At 39.7% G+C, this 16,034-nt stretch overlaps 2 protein-coding genes across 8 annotated transcripts; both read right to left on the bottom strand.

The window, feature by feature from the left end:
• Positions 1-107: 107 nt before the first annotated feature.
• Positions 108-6,242, bottom strand: gra (granulito). Of its 7 annotated transcripts, none has more exons than XM_030072345.1 (8): positions 6,120-6,242; positions 4,550-4,632; positions 4,103-4,161; positions 3,885-3,942; positions 3,047-3,136; positions 1,915-2,021; positions 1,758-1,804; positions 108-926 (listed from the first exon to the last, which is right to left on the bottom strand). In XM_030072345.1, the coding sequence occupies exons 1-8, from the start codon at positions 6,224-6,226 to the stop codon at positions 884-886; spliced, it is 594 nt and encodes a 197-aa protein (XP_029928205.1). In that variant the 5' UTR covers positions 6,227-6,242; the 3' UTR covers positions 108-883. The 7 variants fall into 7 exon arrangements, with proteins under 7 accessions (XP_029928205.1, XP_029928207.1, XP_029928210.1 ...); XM_030072347.1 differs by having other exon boundaries at positions 108-508; XM_030072350.1 differs by lacking the exon at positions 6,120-6,242 and adding an exon at positions 5,734-5,847.
• Positions 6,243-7,593: 1,351 nt separating this feature from the next.
• Positions 7,594-13,058, bottom strand: rbm12bb (RNA binding motif protein 12Bb). Its single transcript, XM_030072312.1, has 2 exons — positions 12,899-13,058; positions 7,594-9,958 (listed from the first exon to the last, which is right to left on the bottom strand). The coding sequence occupies exon 2, from the start codon at positions 9,934-9,936 to the stop codon at positions 8,011-8,013; it is 1,926 nt and encodes a 641-aa protein (XP_029928172.1). The 5' UTR covers positions 9,937-9,958; positions 12,899-13,058; the 3' UTR covers positions 7,594-8,010.
• Between the last annotated feature and the right edge of the window lie 2,976 nt (positions 13,059-16,034).

Here is a 16,034-nt window from a genome sequence, read left to right as displayed (position 1 = left end):
TCGTTGTTGTAATGGAAAAAGACCAATCACACACCGCTTAGACAGGCTGAAAACACTTTTGAACAGTTTTATGTAAGGTCTTAATAATGAAACCACCAAACACTTGCTGCATTTAAATTAAATTTACTTCAGAGCCCATACAAATTCTGCTGACTGTACAAACACTTCTTTTTCTGTTCCAGCATAAAAGATTTTTCCATTGTTGGAACTCTGTTCTTAACGTTGGGTTCCTTCAGCACACTAAAGAGGTCTTGTGTAGTGTATGGTTAACGCCAAGAAAATACTTGCAGCGGGAAAACATTTGGATCACCGCTGTTCACTGCACATCAAAGACATTTCAGGAAGGGAAAACCAGAAAATCCATGAAGGTGCTGTTCAATATTAGGATGTAAATCATTTTTAGCAATGTATGCTTTGAAATATGAAATTAGGAAACATTTTCTTGTTAAGAAAGCAACAAGTTAAGTTCAGAACTTGGCTTGGAGTCAATCTTGTAGTACCATTTCACCTGCAGAAAAGGAAACATAAAGAGACCAAATTGCAAGTTGTTGTTCTTGAGGTGAAAAAATCATATGTACAGCTGGTAACAATCATCAATACTACCCTCTTTACATCAGTAAAGCTAGGTTTTTTTTATTTTACATTACTCCAAATAGCTGAAATTATCCAACAAATTTTTTTTAAATGAATTTTTCACACCACAGCAGAAAGGCATGTAGTAATTATCTTTTTCATTCATTCATTCATTTTCCAAGTCACTCATCCTAATCCTTTTTGCAGGATGCTGGAGCCTGTCCCAGCACTCACTGGGCAGGAGGCAGGGAGACACCCTGGACAGGTCGCCAGTCCCTCACAGGGCAGACAGACACACAGACAGACACATTCACTTTAGCATCTCCAATTCACCTGACATACATGTCCTTGGTCTGTGGAGGGAAACCAGAGATGAATGAATGAAAGTAAATACCCTGGGTTTTAAAAAAATTAAATAAAACATAAATACTCCAATATAGGCAAAAGCTTTGCTTTTATTGCTTAAGTATTACTCATTATATATTTAGAAAATTGCAGCAAAATGCCTTACTCATACTTAATCACGCAAAAGTGGTGAGTTTTAGTATTATGAACTTGTGCAACTTCAAACTTGAATTTGTCATTCATAAAAATCAAAATGCAACTCAAAACATGCACTTCTAGGCAAGAGATATATGAATTTCAACAACAAAACACTCTTTGGGGTGAACTCTGTGCAAAATTCTTAAGATGAGTAAAGCATTTGTAACTGTACTTTATTAGTTGCAGGATCTTTCTATTCTCATCAAGCAAAGCAGCATATTTTCCAATGGGTAATGTAAACTGCTGCACTATATACTGAATTGTAAACAGCACACATATATAATGTGTGAGAATAAGCATCAACAAGCAATAGCCTTTAAACAAATTCAAAACTCAGCACTGCTAGTGAGAAAACTGGCTCCACAGATAGCACCTGAAAGGATTAGTCTTTAGTAATGTGGCTAAACTGCCGCAAAAGCAGCACTTATGCAAACTCTGGTATTAACATCACTCTAAAAATATATAGTCTAGACATACAAAATAAGTGTTTTGTTGTTTGTTTGTTTTTTAACTGTTGTACTGACACTGATATCTGACACTGATATCCAGGATAGCCAGTAACGAGTCAGTGGCCAGTAATGCACAAGGCCCATGTGTGTAGAAACTGTACATTCAAAAATTAGACTCCCATCTTTTCATGCCTTTCATTGATTGTCATTTCCTGCAGCATCAGGAGCTCCGGATCTCTCTGTGAACATGTATTAAAAAAAAATTTATTCAGTCTCTTTCAAATAGTGTAACAGTTTGATCAGATAGTGAGGATACTGAGGTAAAGCTGAACACCAACACCAAACTTACTGCCTTGGACAGCACTATGGGATGCTCTGGCAAGAATTCTGGCTTCTGCTTGGCCACAGGAGAACTCGCCAGCTGAATTAAAACATCCCGTGTGTAGGAAATTCTCCCTACAAAAAAACACTTAAATTAGAAAGACAGCGATACCAAACCAGGCACACCCCAGAACCTATCCTGTTAGGTTTCCTTTATTTTAACATTTCAAGCAGATTTTTACTTTTCGCTGCTGCCCATCCTTAAAAATATCTTGATGTAGCTCCTATATGTGCTTTGTGACTTGATGTTTGTCATTATGCTACATATAAAATAGCCAGGTTAAACTACATTCAAAATGGTTAACTGTCAAAATTAATTAACACTAATACAACACAATATGCTGAAACACACACGGGGGTGGTCACTATGATTACTAAAAAACTAACATGTTATTATTCTTTGGCTGATTTTTGTGGCATGCTTGGCTGGATTTTCTATGATACAGACAACTGAAGTCATGATATTTTGTGAGGAACAGCTATCTACAGTAATGTTGGGGAAAGACACCACCCTTAGAGCTATCGTCGACACAAGCACATATTTGTAAACCATGATGCGGTGCATTGGTTTCAAGAAAAACGATGAGCATCTGAAGATCAGCTGACTAGAAATGCCAATCTACAACATGAACAGACAGCTTCAAACTCAGTCTCCCAACAGCTTCAAGGAGATTGTATGGTTAGTGTTTTTTACACTTTAAAAATGCAGTGATGCAAGTTACATGCTCAAAAAAGAACAAAGACAGTGATCTAACTGTGCAGTGGAAAAGTGTGTAGTTGGAAACTGCACTTTGGCTGGTCCAAATGGCAGTGAGAGGTAAATAAGAAATTTGCATGCAACATGTCATCTAGGGCTGAACAATTAATCTCATCAAGACAGCAATATGGCCAAGTGAAATATACAATTTACAAATACAATTGTTTTTGTTTTATTTTGATAAAGTCAAAATGTGTGGCAAAATATCATTACAATGAAGTACTGAAGTACTGAAGTACTGAAGTACTGCTACAGAGATGCCCTGGCCTGCACTTGGTATTCTCCAGATCATTCAGCCCCAATGTCACGAGTTCACTGACACAGTGCAGACACATTTACCAACCTGGCCTGTCTGAGGAGGTTTTATACCAAAGGGATAAATGATCTTTCCTTGATGAGTCCAGGCTTCTCTGGATGGAGTGCTTGCTCAATGCTGTTCAGGAGACAGTTTGTAACAAGTGACATATGTGTCACTTCTTGTGGGCAGAGAAGTGTCCATACCCAACAGCAGAATCTGATTTGGGTGAAATGTAGGGCAATCTAATCTACAAGATTTAATTCAGTTTAATTTAATCTAAAGGGTCTTTTTTGAGGGCATGTGACTTGATGATTTAGAGTGACAAAATCAACAGATTCTCCCATCATTTTACATAGTGTATCTTTGAGAGATAACAGTCATACTTAACCTTGTTCCAAGTGAGCAGCTGCAAAAACAAGCCTGAATTTTATTTCTCAAAGTGAAGGTGTCTAGGGGCTGTACGAAGTGAATTTTTCAGGTAAGGTTTAAAGCCACCTAACCCCTGGTCAGACCAGGTAAATACCAATACATACAAAGCCCTTTTGAATGTTCATGTTTACTCCATGATAATGTATTTCCATCATGATGGGATATTCCAGGATTACATTGTTTCCATATTTTAGAAGTTACCAGTATCTTGTTATCTCTGTCTACTTTTCTGTAACTGTCTGTCTAATTACTTTATCTCTACCCCTCTCTCCATTCAGTGCCATTTTGCCAAGCCACTATTACCATTAAGTATCTATAACACTTGGCCTGTTTGAATAAGAGCCCATGAAGGCACTAGAACACGTGTCCGTCATTCACAGAGGCTTTGAGCTTCGATCTTCGAGGCATAAATTCTCAGTGTCAAACATCTCCCAAAAAGTTTGAATTGGCTTACCTTCTTTCTGCATGTGGAGGTGCACAATCTTGCAGAACTCCTCTACACCTATATTTCTCTTTCAGGTAGAAATCACAATATTGTTAGAGAAATATCTGCACTTGCCTGAAGATGTTTCTTAGCATGCAAATGGTTCACTCACAACAGTTACCAGAATACTCAATAAGTTACAAATTTAAATAGGATCTGGGGTGACCTAGGAGACACCAGCTGCTCACCTCTTGGTTTTCTATCTCCATCAGTTCCTGTGCACATGTGTCAGCATGTCTGTTGGGCTCTGAATCAAGTAAAAGAAGTAGATATACTAATTACATAAAATATACAGTAGGACTGCAGTGATTAGTTGAGTAATTGATTAGCTGCCAGCTACTGAATAATATCTGGGTTGTGGACTATTGTTGTTGACAAAACAAGACATTTGAGGACATCACCCTGGGCTGTGGGAAATTGTGCTCAACACTTTTCACCATTTTATGACATTTCATGGGCCAAACAACTAATCGATGAATTGAGAAGAGAGATTAATCAGTCAATGAAATCAATCGTTACTTGCAGCTCTAAAATAAAATTAGTATTTGCGATGGTACCTGATCATAATTATGAGAAAAAATGACAATCTTGATCAAACCCAACACATTTCACACAAGTATGTGCAAACCGCTCACCTTGGTCAATATGGTTGGAGCGGCGCAAGGGTCTCGCAGGCTCCAGATGTTTTTGGAGGACTCTTCTCCTGGATACTTCCATTCTGAAATCAATATATAGAGTTATAGGAGATGTTTGAGGCTTAACACATGGCAGGTGGCTTGCTCCTCATCTTCAATCTACAAGTAACATTAATGCTAATGCACCGACAGTACTTTTTTTTTTTTTTTTTAATAAGTACAGCTTCCTCAATTTGGGGTTTGGGGAACATCAAGGATACTCCAAGTGTCCCAGTTTGTTAAGTATAATTTCATTTCACTACTGTTTCACTCAACAGAGGCTAGCAATTTAAAAATGTATTAGGATTACCATTTATAGCCTACAGTGTTAGTGTTATGTCCTCCCCATCTACAGTAGATGGTTATAGAATGTTATATTACATCCTTAGTAACTATAATAATGACAAGGGGCTCCTCAGGACAATAATTAAAAGTGCAAACTTACTGACAACTGGTGATGGATTAATTAAGTATTTGAGAAGGAACTGAAAAGTCTGGCAGTCCCTTAACGCCACTTGAGGATGCCAAAAGTTGTTTATGGCATTTCCACGGCTAACCTGAGCTAAAGTGTGTTAAAATTATTGGTTCACCCTCTTGTCAGTTCACAGGAGCGATAATTAGCTCCATTAGCTTCAGCAGGTTAGCTAACGGAGGTAAATAATTTGTGGATTCTTACGGTACTGGATGTTAGGTAAATGCTAGCTTCGGTTATACATCCTAGGAGTCACCTTGGTGAAGGGGGAACTTAGAAACTTCTCCATCTGTCACCTAGTAAAATGTTTAGTGATGGCCATCTGTCGTAAAGGTGGCGTTAATAACTTTACTCAGAGGACAGGCGGCTAACATTAACGTTAGCGGTACAGCTCTTGAAAATACCAGCACCGGGGAGTTTGTCTCGCTAACAGTCATAGAACAATTCGTATAACGTTAATATCGCTAACACTATCTGCTAGCATGAATAGTTTGCTGCCACAAGCGATTAAAAAAGAAATAGTGTATTAACATTTACTCAGAAGACCTATTTTACACGTAGAGCTGTTGTTGTAACTGGTTTCAAAGGCGAATTAACCAGCTGTTGTGTGCCAGCTGTCCTTTTAACTTATATTTCAAAGAAGACAGTCGACGTTAATCGAAATTGTATTCACCTGTATCCTCAAGCTCCAGATTTCCTTGAGCGTGGATTTCTAGCTGCGGTTGCCCCAGCCGTCAAGTCAACCGCAGTAAGAATGAGGTTTTCCGGTCATAGCTTTCAAAATAAAATCCTTGACAAGTAGGCTCGTTTTAGTTGTGTGAATATGTGTAGACTAATTGTTATTGCATAAACCTTGTCAGAATGAGTTAGGGTCCTAAAAATGTTAATTCAAACAATATGTCACATCTAACTGCAAGTTTCAAAGCAGGAAAGTTTGACTCGTCTTTTTGTTATGGTTTCACTGTGTTGTATGAGCAATCATACAACCTGTTTAAAAAAAAAAAAAAAAAAAAAAAAAAAAATCGATCGTTTTATTGTGAAGGAAAAAAATCTACTTACTTCCTGGGAAAGTCTCTCCAGCTCCGGTAACTTGGCTTTCCCTTGCTATTAATCCAAAATGATGCTGCACTTTCCCAAATCCCGAGCTGTCGTTGACGTCGCTCCATTCAAGAACGATTGACAGAGGGGAAGGGCGCGGCTGTGTTGTCAGTGTCGACACTGTTTTGTAGTTTATTTTCCAGCTCACAAGTGTGACAAATCAACAAGCCATTACATAGCCTAAATAAATAAAAATACTATATGCTGAACTTGTGACCCTGTTAAAAAAGCTACATACTATGGTTTTGCATAATTAAAATGACATATATCCATAAACATTTTCATAAATTTTGTCCCACATGGTTTCATCCCGTTTGCAGGATAGTGGATTGCATTAATGGCATGTTTTATTATAGTCATTTATTTTATACCTCCAAGAGAACTGCTATACAGTTCTGCTCCAAAAGTATATTAATACAAGTCAGCTTTGCCAAACATAAAAAAAATATATATATTACTTTGGATTACTTCATTGGATAATACCATTTTTCTGTGTAGGCCTTCTACTAGAGGAAGGTACTTACTGTAGCAACCTTCTACTTTCCCCAGCTGGTACATGGTTTCTAAGGAAATCATGTCCATTTGACCTTTGGACCTGCATCCACCATAAGGCATTAACAATCTGAGATTCACAGTTTACCAGAACAAACTACAGATATTTGGATGTTCCTAATGAGAGGGTGGATTACCAGATTACACCAGCCACTGAGGATGTAAACAACCTTTTTTTGCAGGTCCAGAAATCACATCGTCAAACCAGAAAAAAACCTGCATAAATCCACCAATAATTTATATTCCAATACAAAATGCTAATAATATAGTGGGATAGAAACACCTTTTTCAGTATTTAATATCAAATTGATTATGCTTAAAAAAATTATGTTAGTAAAAGACCCATTTTGAAACCAGATGGGGTGGCGAACTGGCTGTTCTTTTGAACTTCACAACAGCCTATCAAGCAGCATACTCTGAGCCCTTAAATATGTAGAATTCATAAATATTTTTAGCTGGTTATGTGTGCAAGTTGGTTTTTCCAGTCAACCTGGTTGTCTGGCTAAATGCACATTACCTCTGCTTTATCAAATAGTAAGCCTCATCCGCTCTTCCCTGCTCTCCCAAGAAAAAGAAAATTGTCATTTGCAGCATTGTCATTTAGCAGTTATACGTGTAGTTACAGCACGATGACGTAATTTGAGGGTCATGTGAAGGACGATTTTGTTGAGAGAAACAAGAAAAGAAGTGAGATTAACAGAAAAATTCGTCCAAATATTCCAGAATATTAGAAACAAATCATAAATGTGGAAAATGTATTGAGTAACATTTTTCATACATATCCAAAAATCAGCCCACATTGTGACACCTCTTGGGAAGTACTTTCATGCAGGACAAGCTTCATTTACATTTGAAATGATAAACCTGTGAAAAAGGAGGCAGATGACAGTTGAAAAGTATTTTTTTTATATAAGAATTGCAATTTTTACAATGATCACATCACTAATTCAATTGTATTTACACAGATTCTTAGAGTAGTGCAAGCTTAAGTAAACCCTATGATTCAAACAAGAAAAATATCTAACCAAACATTAAGCACGTCACTGAAGAATGAGCATCACACACACAATAAACATATTTACTGAACAAACTGTATTGCCTAATCACAAAAGTTCACTGTAGTCAAACTCATACTTCTGCAGCCATACCACAATAAAATTTAAAAAAAAATAATAATAATACAAATAAAAAAGGGTGAATTCCAGCCTCAATCAACCTGTTTTCCAGATCATGTTCTTGTTATGTCCAAGCCACACAGTTAGTTAGGTCATGTTAGACGCCATAGACAGCCATGTTATTGTTACACAAAAACCAGCTGTATTTTTCTTGCACCTATTGGTCTTCCACTCAGTTCCTTGACTGCTGTTAAAGCCTCTTGGCGGGATTCAAACACCACTGTTGCCGAGCCTTTAGGCGTTCCATTCTTGTCATACTGCAGTGAGACGGATCCAGGGATGACCCGATAGCCATAGCAGAAGTCATAGATTTCATCAATTTTAATCTGCAATGGTAGATTAACCAGCTTTAGACAGGTGGGACCGTCGAAATTCTGCGCATGGGCCCCAAAGCGTCCATGAACCGATTCGTTACCTCCATCTTGTGGAGTGTAAGGCCCTGCTGCAAAAGGATCATAGCTACTGCCTCCATGGATATGAACCTGCAGGTTAGTCATTGGCATGCGACCATCGGGAGGGATTCTCAAGTCTTGGTACTCCATGTCACCAGGACGATAGGATGCGTCACTGTTCCTGGCTGAGTACCTCTCCTCCCTTAGCACTGGCTCTTGCACCGCTGGAGGCTCAACACCAAACTCCTGCATCTGAGACCGTGAAATGCATTTCAACATGACTTCTGACCCAAGAAACCTTTGCCCATTTAGAGCTTGCGCACTCACAGCCTCCCCCGCAGACCGGAAAACAACCAAAGCCTCTCCGAGCCCAGCACCTTTGTGATCACGCAGCAAGATCACTTTGTCCTCCGTGATATTAAACCCAAGGAAGAAGTCCATGATCTCAACTTTACGCACATCGAAAGGCATATTCCGCACATAGAGACACAGTTTCTCAGAGTCATAAGAATCACCAGGCCTGTCTTGAAACCTACCAGACCTTCCAGGAGCTCCATCCTTCATGTTACGAGATTCCAGAATGGAGATCATTTTCTCTCTTGAGATGGGGGAGATATGAACTGCTCGACTGAGAAATTCTTCGTTATTATGAGTTAAGGCAGCACAGTAGTCCCTCAGACTCTTGAACAGCACAAATACAGATCTCATTCTTCTCCCTTCACTGTCATGGAGGTACAAAATCTGGTCATCCTCAAGTCTTGCATGACGGAAAAGTTCTTTTATGTGCCGTTTCTCCACTGAATAGGATAGATTTTCCACCAAAACACAGAACTCCTCAGTGGAAGGAGAATTGGACCTCTGCTCCACAGGTGATCGTGATCTCATACGATGTTGTGGATACCTCTGTGCAGGAACTGGCGATCTCCCTCTTCCAAACTTGCCATTACTGTTGCCACCCATTGCCACAGTACCACCAGCATTACGCCACTCTTGTTCTGTTGCTGCATAAACTTCCACAAATCGCGACCCAATGTACTCCCTATCCCTTTTGAGACCATCTCTTGCATCCTCTCTTGCTGTAAATTTGACTAGACCAATACCATTGTTTTGGCCACGTGCGTTTTTCATTAGGATTATGTCATCAACAAGTAAACCATGGAAAAAGTGACAGATTTCCTTCTCAGTCACAGAGAACGGCATTCCCTTCAAAAGCAAGTACACGTCGTCACTGGAGGCTGATGGGGCTGCCCTGTGTCGAAGGGGAGAGTGACCCGATCTGCTACCTGATCTCCTACCTGCCTCAGGTTGGCCAGCTCTTCTTGATCCCCCTGGACCATCCATTTCAAATCGTCTGGAATTTTCCTTAAGTGATCTCTTTTGATCCAGTTCTGCATTTTTTGTACTTTCCTCAAGAATGCTCTGCATCTCTGATTTACTGCTTAGAAGCAAGTTAACTGGGGAGCCCTTAATGCAACCCCCTGACCGTATCATGGCTCTTCTTGCATCTTCATCAGAAGCAAAGATAATGAACGCCTCCTCTTGCTCCCCACCAATAATATGCACCCCACCATCTGGAATTTTGAGGCCAGTGAAGAAATTGCGAATATCCTCAGAACCTGCTGTGATTCTGAGTCCCTGTAAACGGATGACCACCGCCATGCCGAAGCACAAACAACAGCACCTGCAGACAGAGGGGTACAGAATAATATTATTGCCAACAGAGCCTCTCGAGCTCAGCTTTAATTCCTTGGCATTCCAACATAACACCACTGAACCTGAACAGTGATGTGAGATTGTGTAATAGGACATCAGACGCAGAAAAAACACCATTAAAATACATCAATGGCCAGAGCAATAGACTTTAAAAGACTAGACTGCAAAATTCAAAAGATGAGGATAATGAACAGATCACAAACCAACATACTGCTCTCACTCAATACACAATAACAATTTACAGCATCTGCCATTCACTGGTTGAAATGACAGTGAGATTAGTGAAGTCTGGACTGCAAACCATATTCCCAAGACACAATCCCATCCAAAAATCATTCACGTTCCATGCATGTCTTTATGATTACACCATTGAAATATTTTTAAGAGATCCAACAGTATGACATTCACTGCTATGTGCAAAATGCAGCTGGTCACTGGCCAAGAAAGGACCATATGGCTGGAGATGGGTCAACAGCCAAACTTCTGAAATCATTAAACACAGGCTGTCCATCATCAATACAGCACAATCATTTTCCTAACTGTGCATCATATCTTCTTTTGGGATTTCAGGACTGACCCACATTTTCATTAATCATACTACTGGAACAAAGACATTAATTGAAGAGACAACAAGATTTGTCCACCATGTGGGTGACTATTGGCATTTATCGTAAAAAGTCCACCAACAGTTAAGAGTTTGCCACCAGAACATAATTCATATTTCCATACTAACTGCAGAAAGGGTGACAAGATGCCCACACATCACTCCTAACAACTATACTACTAATGTCACAACAGATTTTCATGGTTAGCACAAAAATACATGCATTTACTGTGTAAATGCCTGGCTGCGTTCGAACAAGGAAATTTGATTTCACTAACTAGTCAAACTTAGTCATTATGGAATTCGCAGACCACTATTTCCAATCAGCATATGTTGCTTGCCAGAGCTCTACTATGAGCATGCCCTCCAAATAAAATGTGTTGACAACAATACCAAGCTCCAATGTCAATCCTTCTACAAAAACAAAAGTAGCCTCTGCCATTAATGTGGCTGTTGCTCCACTTTCCATAATGCCTCCCAAGGGGTGTCAAAGATGGACAATTACCAACACTATCACACATAGAACAAATTTTGAGCTTTAATTCCTGTAAATTAAAGTTGTTTCAATATCAGCCTATTTCAACTATATCGACAGCACCATCCATTGTTGTTTTTGTAGAATTATATTCGCATGGCCAAGAAGTTTTCATTAGAAGGCACACCCATATCAGAATTCTGACTAGCAATGGAGGCTGAACACCTTCCACATCCCTCCTTTCAATGTGTTTTTTCCAATGTGGTCTCAAGACTTTTGGACCCTTAGGATATAATGTTAAAGGATAATTAGCTGGACTAGCAGTTAAGACTGAGAGGAAGGTGCATGGCTGCATGTTAAAATAACTTTGAGAATTACTTTTAAAGACCTTTAAGACAAGTTACACAGGTAAACACATGCACCTCTTGTACAGCTTTAAAACAGTATTTGAATCATCTGTTGTGACATTTCAAGTACATTTCCAATGTCTTATTTATAGAAAGGGTCACCTCACCCAGACAGTACCAAAATGCAAAGCGTTAAACTTTTAGACCATTCCAAGTATATTTCCAGGCCAGAACACAACATCCATGCATCATGCCATTTAGACAACACCCCCTGCTATGGGGACACACCATAGTAAATGCAATTTTAAAGACATTTATAGGAACTATTAGCACGATGTGATTCAACAAAGCCAGCTCCAGTTCTACTATATCTCATGAACCACCAGTCTGTATTGTAGAAAGCACTAAAAAGTAGCAATACTTACAACCACTGTAAACTTCAAACAAAACACCAACCACCAGCCACATATGTAACTGTGTATGAGAAGATTCACAAAACAAACTAAAGCAAATATCACCAGAGGCCCAGGACAGACAGTCTCAATGGCAACAAATGATTCAAATAATAAATCTTGCACTTGCACTCCGTTTTTGGTCAACGTCTTGTCAGATATCAGGCTAGTAAGCCATGCCATCCTCAAAACACTGTCCTTTCAGGTTTGGACTGTGCACTGCTTTCAACAATAGCTCACAATTTCCCCATGCCTCACTAAATGTACTCATAAGCGAGTTAGGCTTATATGAAATACAGCCCTTCTCAGTTAACCTCCCATACAATTTTAACACACGGATAGGCTGATAATAGCTATTCACTATCTGACGAGTAATCTGACAGCAAGAATATAAAACATCATACCTACACTGGGGTTTACAATGGCGATCGTTATGCCATGACCTCGTGGTCCATGTCAGGTAGCATAACCATTCAAGGCCTAAAGCTTTCAATGACTCATAACATCAGACACCCCTCTGTCCTCATCCACGCCTTCATCGCAAAATGGCCATACAAAACCAGAGTCTCTGGAATATGCTTATGCTCATACCAAAGCACCAAACTGCGGTTATAGTCAACGTAGCCTGAAAACGGCATATCGCATACCGATGCCAACAATTAACAATAAACCCCTGCATTATTAGTTATAAATAAAGACATCGTACGTTAACGTTTCCGCTACGTGCGAACCAAGCTTTGTTGTATGTGACTAGCACATACAACATGGCTACGTTTAACTGCGAATCGTGACGTCCACTTAAACAAAAAACAATCAAACTGTTGTGTAGTTGCATGCATTTTGAGTAACGCATAGTTAGCTGGCTAAGTAGCTCCCGTTGCTGTGAGCCGGACAAAGTACGGCTCAGTCAACGTCGAGGTTAGCTAACGTTAGCTCCCGAGCTAGCTAGGCCTCTAGCGTTAGTTCGTTTTGTGGTTAGCGTTCATTTGAATCAGGGATCACACCATACCCATCTGACAGCAAAACTTACACAAGTGACAAGAACAGAGAAAGCGAATCTCAAGCAAAAGGGTAACTAAAATGAATGGTGGATAAGTCGGATCGGTAAATGTCGGCCTCCGGTCTCTCGTCAAGGTTGGAAAAATACAGTGCGTTCGTTTTACTCCATAAGGCCGTCCGCTGTAGGCGTCTTTTTCTTGTGGCACACCTACATTCCAGGTTCTCTCCCCACCCATATTCCGCGAGGACCCGCTCTACTCTGCCTCTGATTGGCTCGACTCGTTGCCTTCGTTGTTTGAATTGGCTAAAATTAGGGTTAGGTTTGGGGTTAGCCAATCAGAGGCAGAGTAGGGGCGGGTCCTCGCAGAATGCAGGTGGAAAAAACAACGCGCGTTCAGTCCAGTGCAGGAGTGCTAAACAAACTGAGTTACTAAAGGGGCCATATTAAAAAAAAATCACGACCAATTAGAGGGTCAAACAGAGCCAATATTTATTGAACGCTTTTGACCCAAAGTGGTCATTCCTTTGGTGTTTAAATAATGATTCATACACAACCATGAACTCTCCTCCCCCAAAATGCCTCTCTATAAAACAAAGCAATGATATCTAACACTAAACTGATTAAAACTGACTAAAAGCTATTAAGAGTCCACTGCATCATTCCTCTTTTCTGGCATATTGTATCTGAAACGAATAATTTCATGTTAAACCACATGCAAATCTTAGTATTCATAAAGTATTTCATAAGTCAAACATCAGCTCCACATAAGATGCCAGGTTAGGGCACAGAGTCACTCTCCTATTATCATGGGAGAAATTAAGGCAAGTCTGACGCACAGACAATGCTGCCAAATTTCCCACCTGTTTGGCTGAAACTATCTAACTAAAGGGCCTACGTGAGTCCACCATAAACATTGTAGTCCCATGTCTTGGAGAGCCTCAAATAGGCTTCTCATTGTAGGCTGTGAAGGAAGTGCAGAATAACAACAATTTTGCAGTGAAAGAAGTCATCTCCCCATTCAGCACACCAGCGCTCAAATACTTTCCACTTTTATGTGTAAAGGGTCCTGGTGGAGGGGGCTCTGGCATTTTGGATTGCCTTTACAACCTCTAGAGGTAAACCTTCGCCTAACAAGTGCTCCTGCTCAGGGGCAAGTGATAAGCTTCCATCTTTTTTCTCTTCCAGTGTCAGCAGGTCAGGGTACAACCCTTGACAAAAGCCCACAGCCTTGTATGACTTTTCAGCTATGCAAACTGTTTGATGGAAGCACGTATCAAGGGTGGACCATGCATTGAATGCCTGCATGGAGGAGCGAATCTCCTGAGGAGCAGCCCAAGAAAACCTCACCTCTTTCATCAGGTTGTTCAGCACCAGGAGAGAACAAGGAAGGGACCAGGCTAAATATGTTGAATTACTCTGAGCAGGAGTTTCATGCAGTCTATGCAGAAGAAGGGATCCAACAAGGCCGCTTTGGTGTGTGTCTGCCCCAGGTACCAGACACAGCAGGTGTGACTGTCTTCTTCTGGATGCTGCCTGGAAACAGCATACAGCATTAGTACAAACACAAGTTCAAAATGAAGTAGAACTATCTGCGCATTCTATCTTGTTCCTCTTACACAGTCTGTACAGCACACACACGTTAACTTCCCCCTATTCAGCCTTTTATTCAAGTCAATAAACCTAAGACAGTCATGTATGATCGCCCAATAATTGCTAATAAACCAAATTTTTTGTTTGGGCAAAGACCAGCTACAAATTAAGAATAGAGAAATACTGATTCTTTTTTTTTATTATTATTATTATTTTTTTTAATTTAATTTAATTTTTTAAAAAGGGGGGATATAGGCTTTCCAGTTGAGAGCAGTGTGACCTCACACTTAAATGACAAAGTAATGAGTTACAGTAAAATACTCAAAATCCTATGGGTATAATATATGTCTATGAATAATCCACAGACACTGCAATGTGCATTGTGTCACACCTTATATAGGACTTTGGCAGCAGGTATGGGACCCACAGACCTTATTAGCTCCCACGGCTCTGTACCTAAACTCCAGCCACTAGAGGGGTGTGAAAGGAACCACTCACATCAGCAATTCACACTTCAAGAGACTGTTGTAATGGCATTCACACAGAGTAACAGTATCAGCAAAAGTGCAACTTATTTTGCTTGTCCATCACAATATAGAGGTCCACCAACCTTTGTGTGCAGTTTTACCTGTAGGGATGAGTCTCTAGACAGGCAGGAGAAGATCAGTCATGCAAGTTTTGAATATTCACAACTGTGAGGGACCCTGCTGTGCCCATCACGGCAGAGAGTGATCCTGTGTAGCTGGGCTGAGCAAAGGTCAAGGCCTTATCATAAGTGAAAGAGAATAAGTCCAGTAGCAAACCTGCAAACAAAGAAGCACAACACCATCATAACTGTATTGTAGCATAAGATACCTGTCATATGTGCTGTCATGTTTGAATTGATACATTAATATTAAGTTCAATGGTTCCAACCTGTGCTATGAGGCCAGATTCAGTAGAGAACTGTAGCTCTAATTAGTGGTGAACCAATTAATCTGTCAGCTGATTAATCAGACCAATATCTGTGCTGTGCTTCGTTTACTCATTCATAAGGTTTTTTCAAGTTTTTTATTACCTTTGTACATTTTTTTACTTGATTTTTTTTAAAAATTTAAAATAAGTGTCAAACACCCTGCAGACAGAATGTGGATCTATTTAAACAAATAGACAATGCAGACAATGACATTAATATTAAATCAACATTTGTTTAAGTTCAGTAACTGTGTATCATATTTGGTATATTATTACATTGTTGTATTTTATCAGATTCAAAAAAGAAACAACAACAAAAAAATTGCATTATACAGCTGTAATGGGGACTTTAATGTGTCAAAGACCTCATTCAACTTTAAGCCAAATCCTGTGTTTGAAATCACTTTGCACCTCGGTCAGAGAGAACAGCCATACATTATCAGTGCACTCACACCAGGCCCCACAGCCCCACTATGGTTATGAAGGAACATCACTTCACCATAGCAGTCTACTCTCTCAGCCTTCACTGCACAATGCAAATCCATTATTTTCTTCTCTCATGTGTTCATTGCAGCCTAAGGAGGATTTGCATATGCTTCACTGGAAGCATGTCACGATTTGT

This window comes from Myripristis murdjan, chromosome 16, assembly GCF_902150065.1.
Source record: "Myripristis murdjan chromosome 16, fMyrMur1.1, whole genome shotgun sequence".
In the NCBI taxonomy this organism is placed as follows: Eukaryota; Metazoa; Chordata; class Actinopteri; order Holocentriformes; family Holocentridae; genus Myripristis; species Myripristis murdjan.
This window is presented reverse-complemented; position numbering and strand designations above follow the sequence as displayed.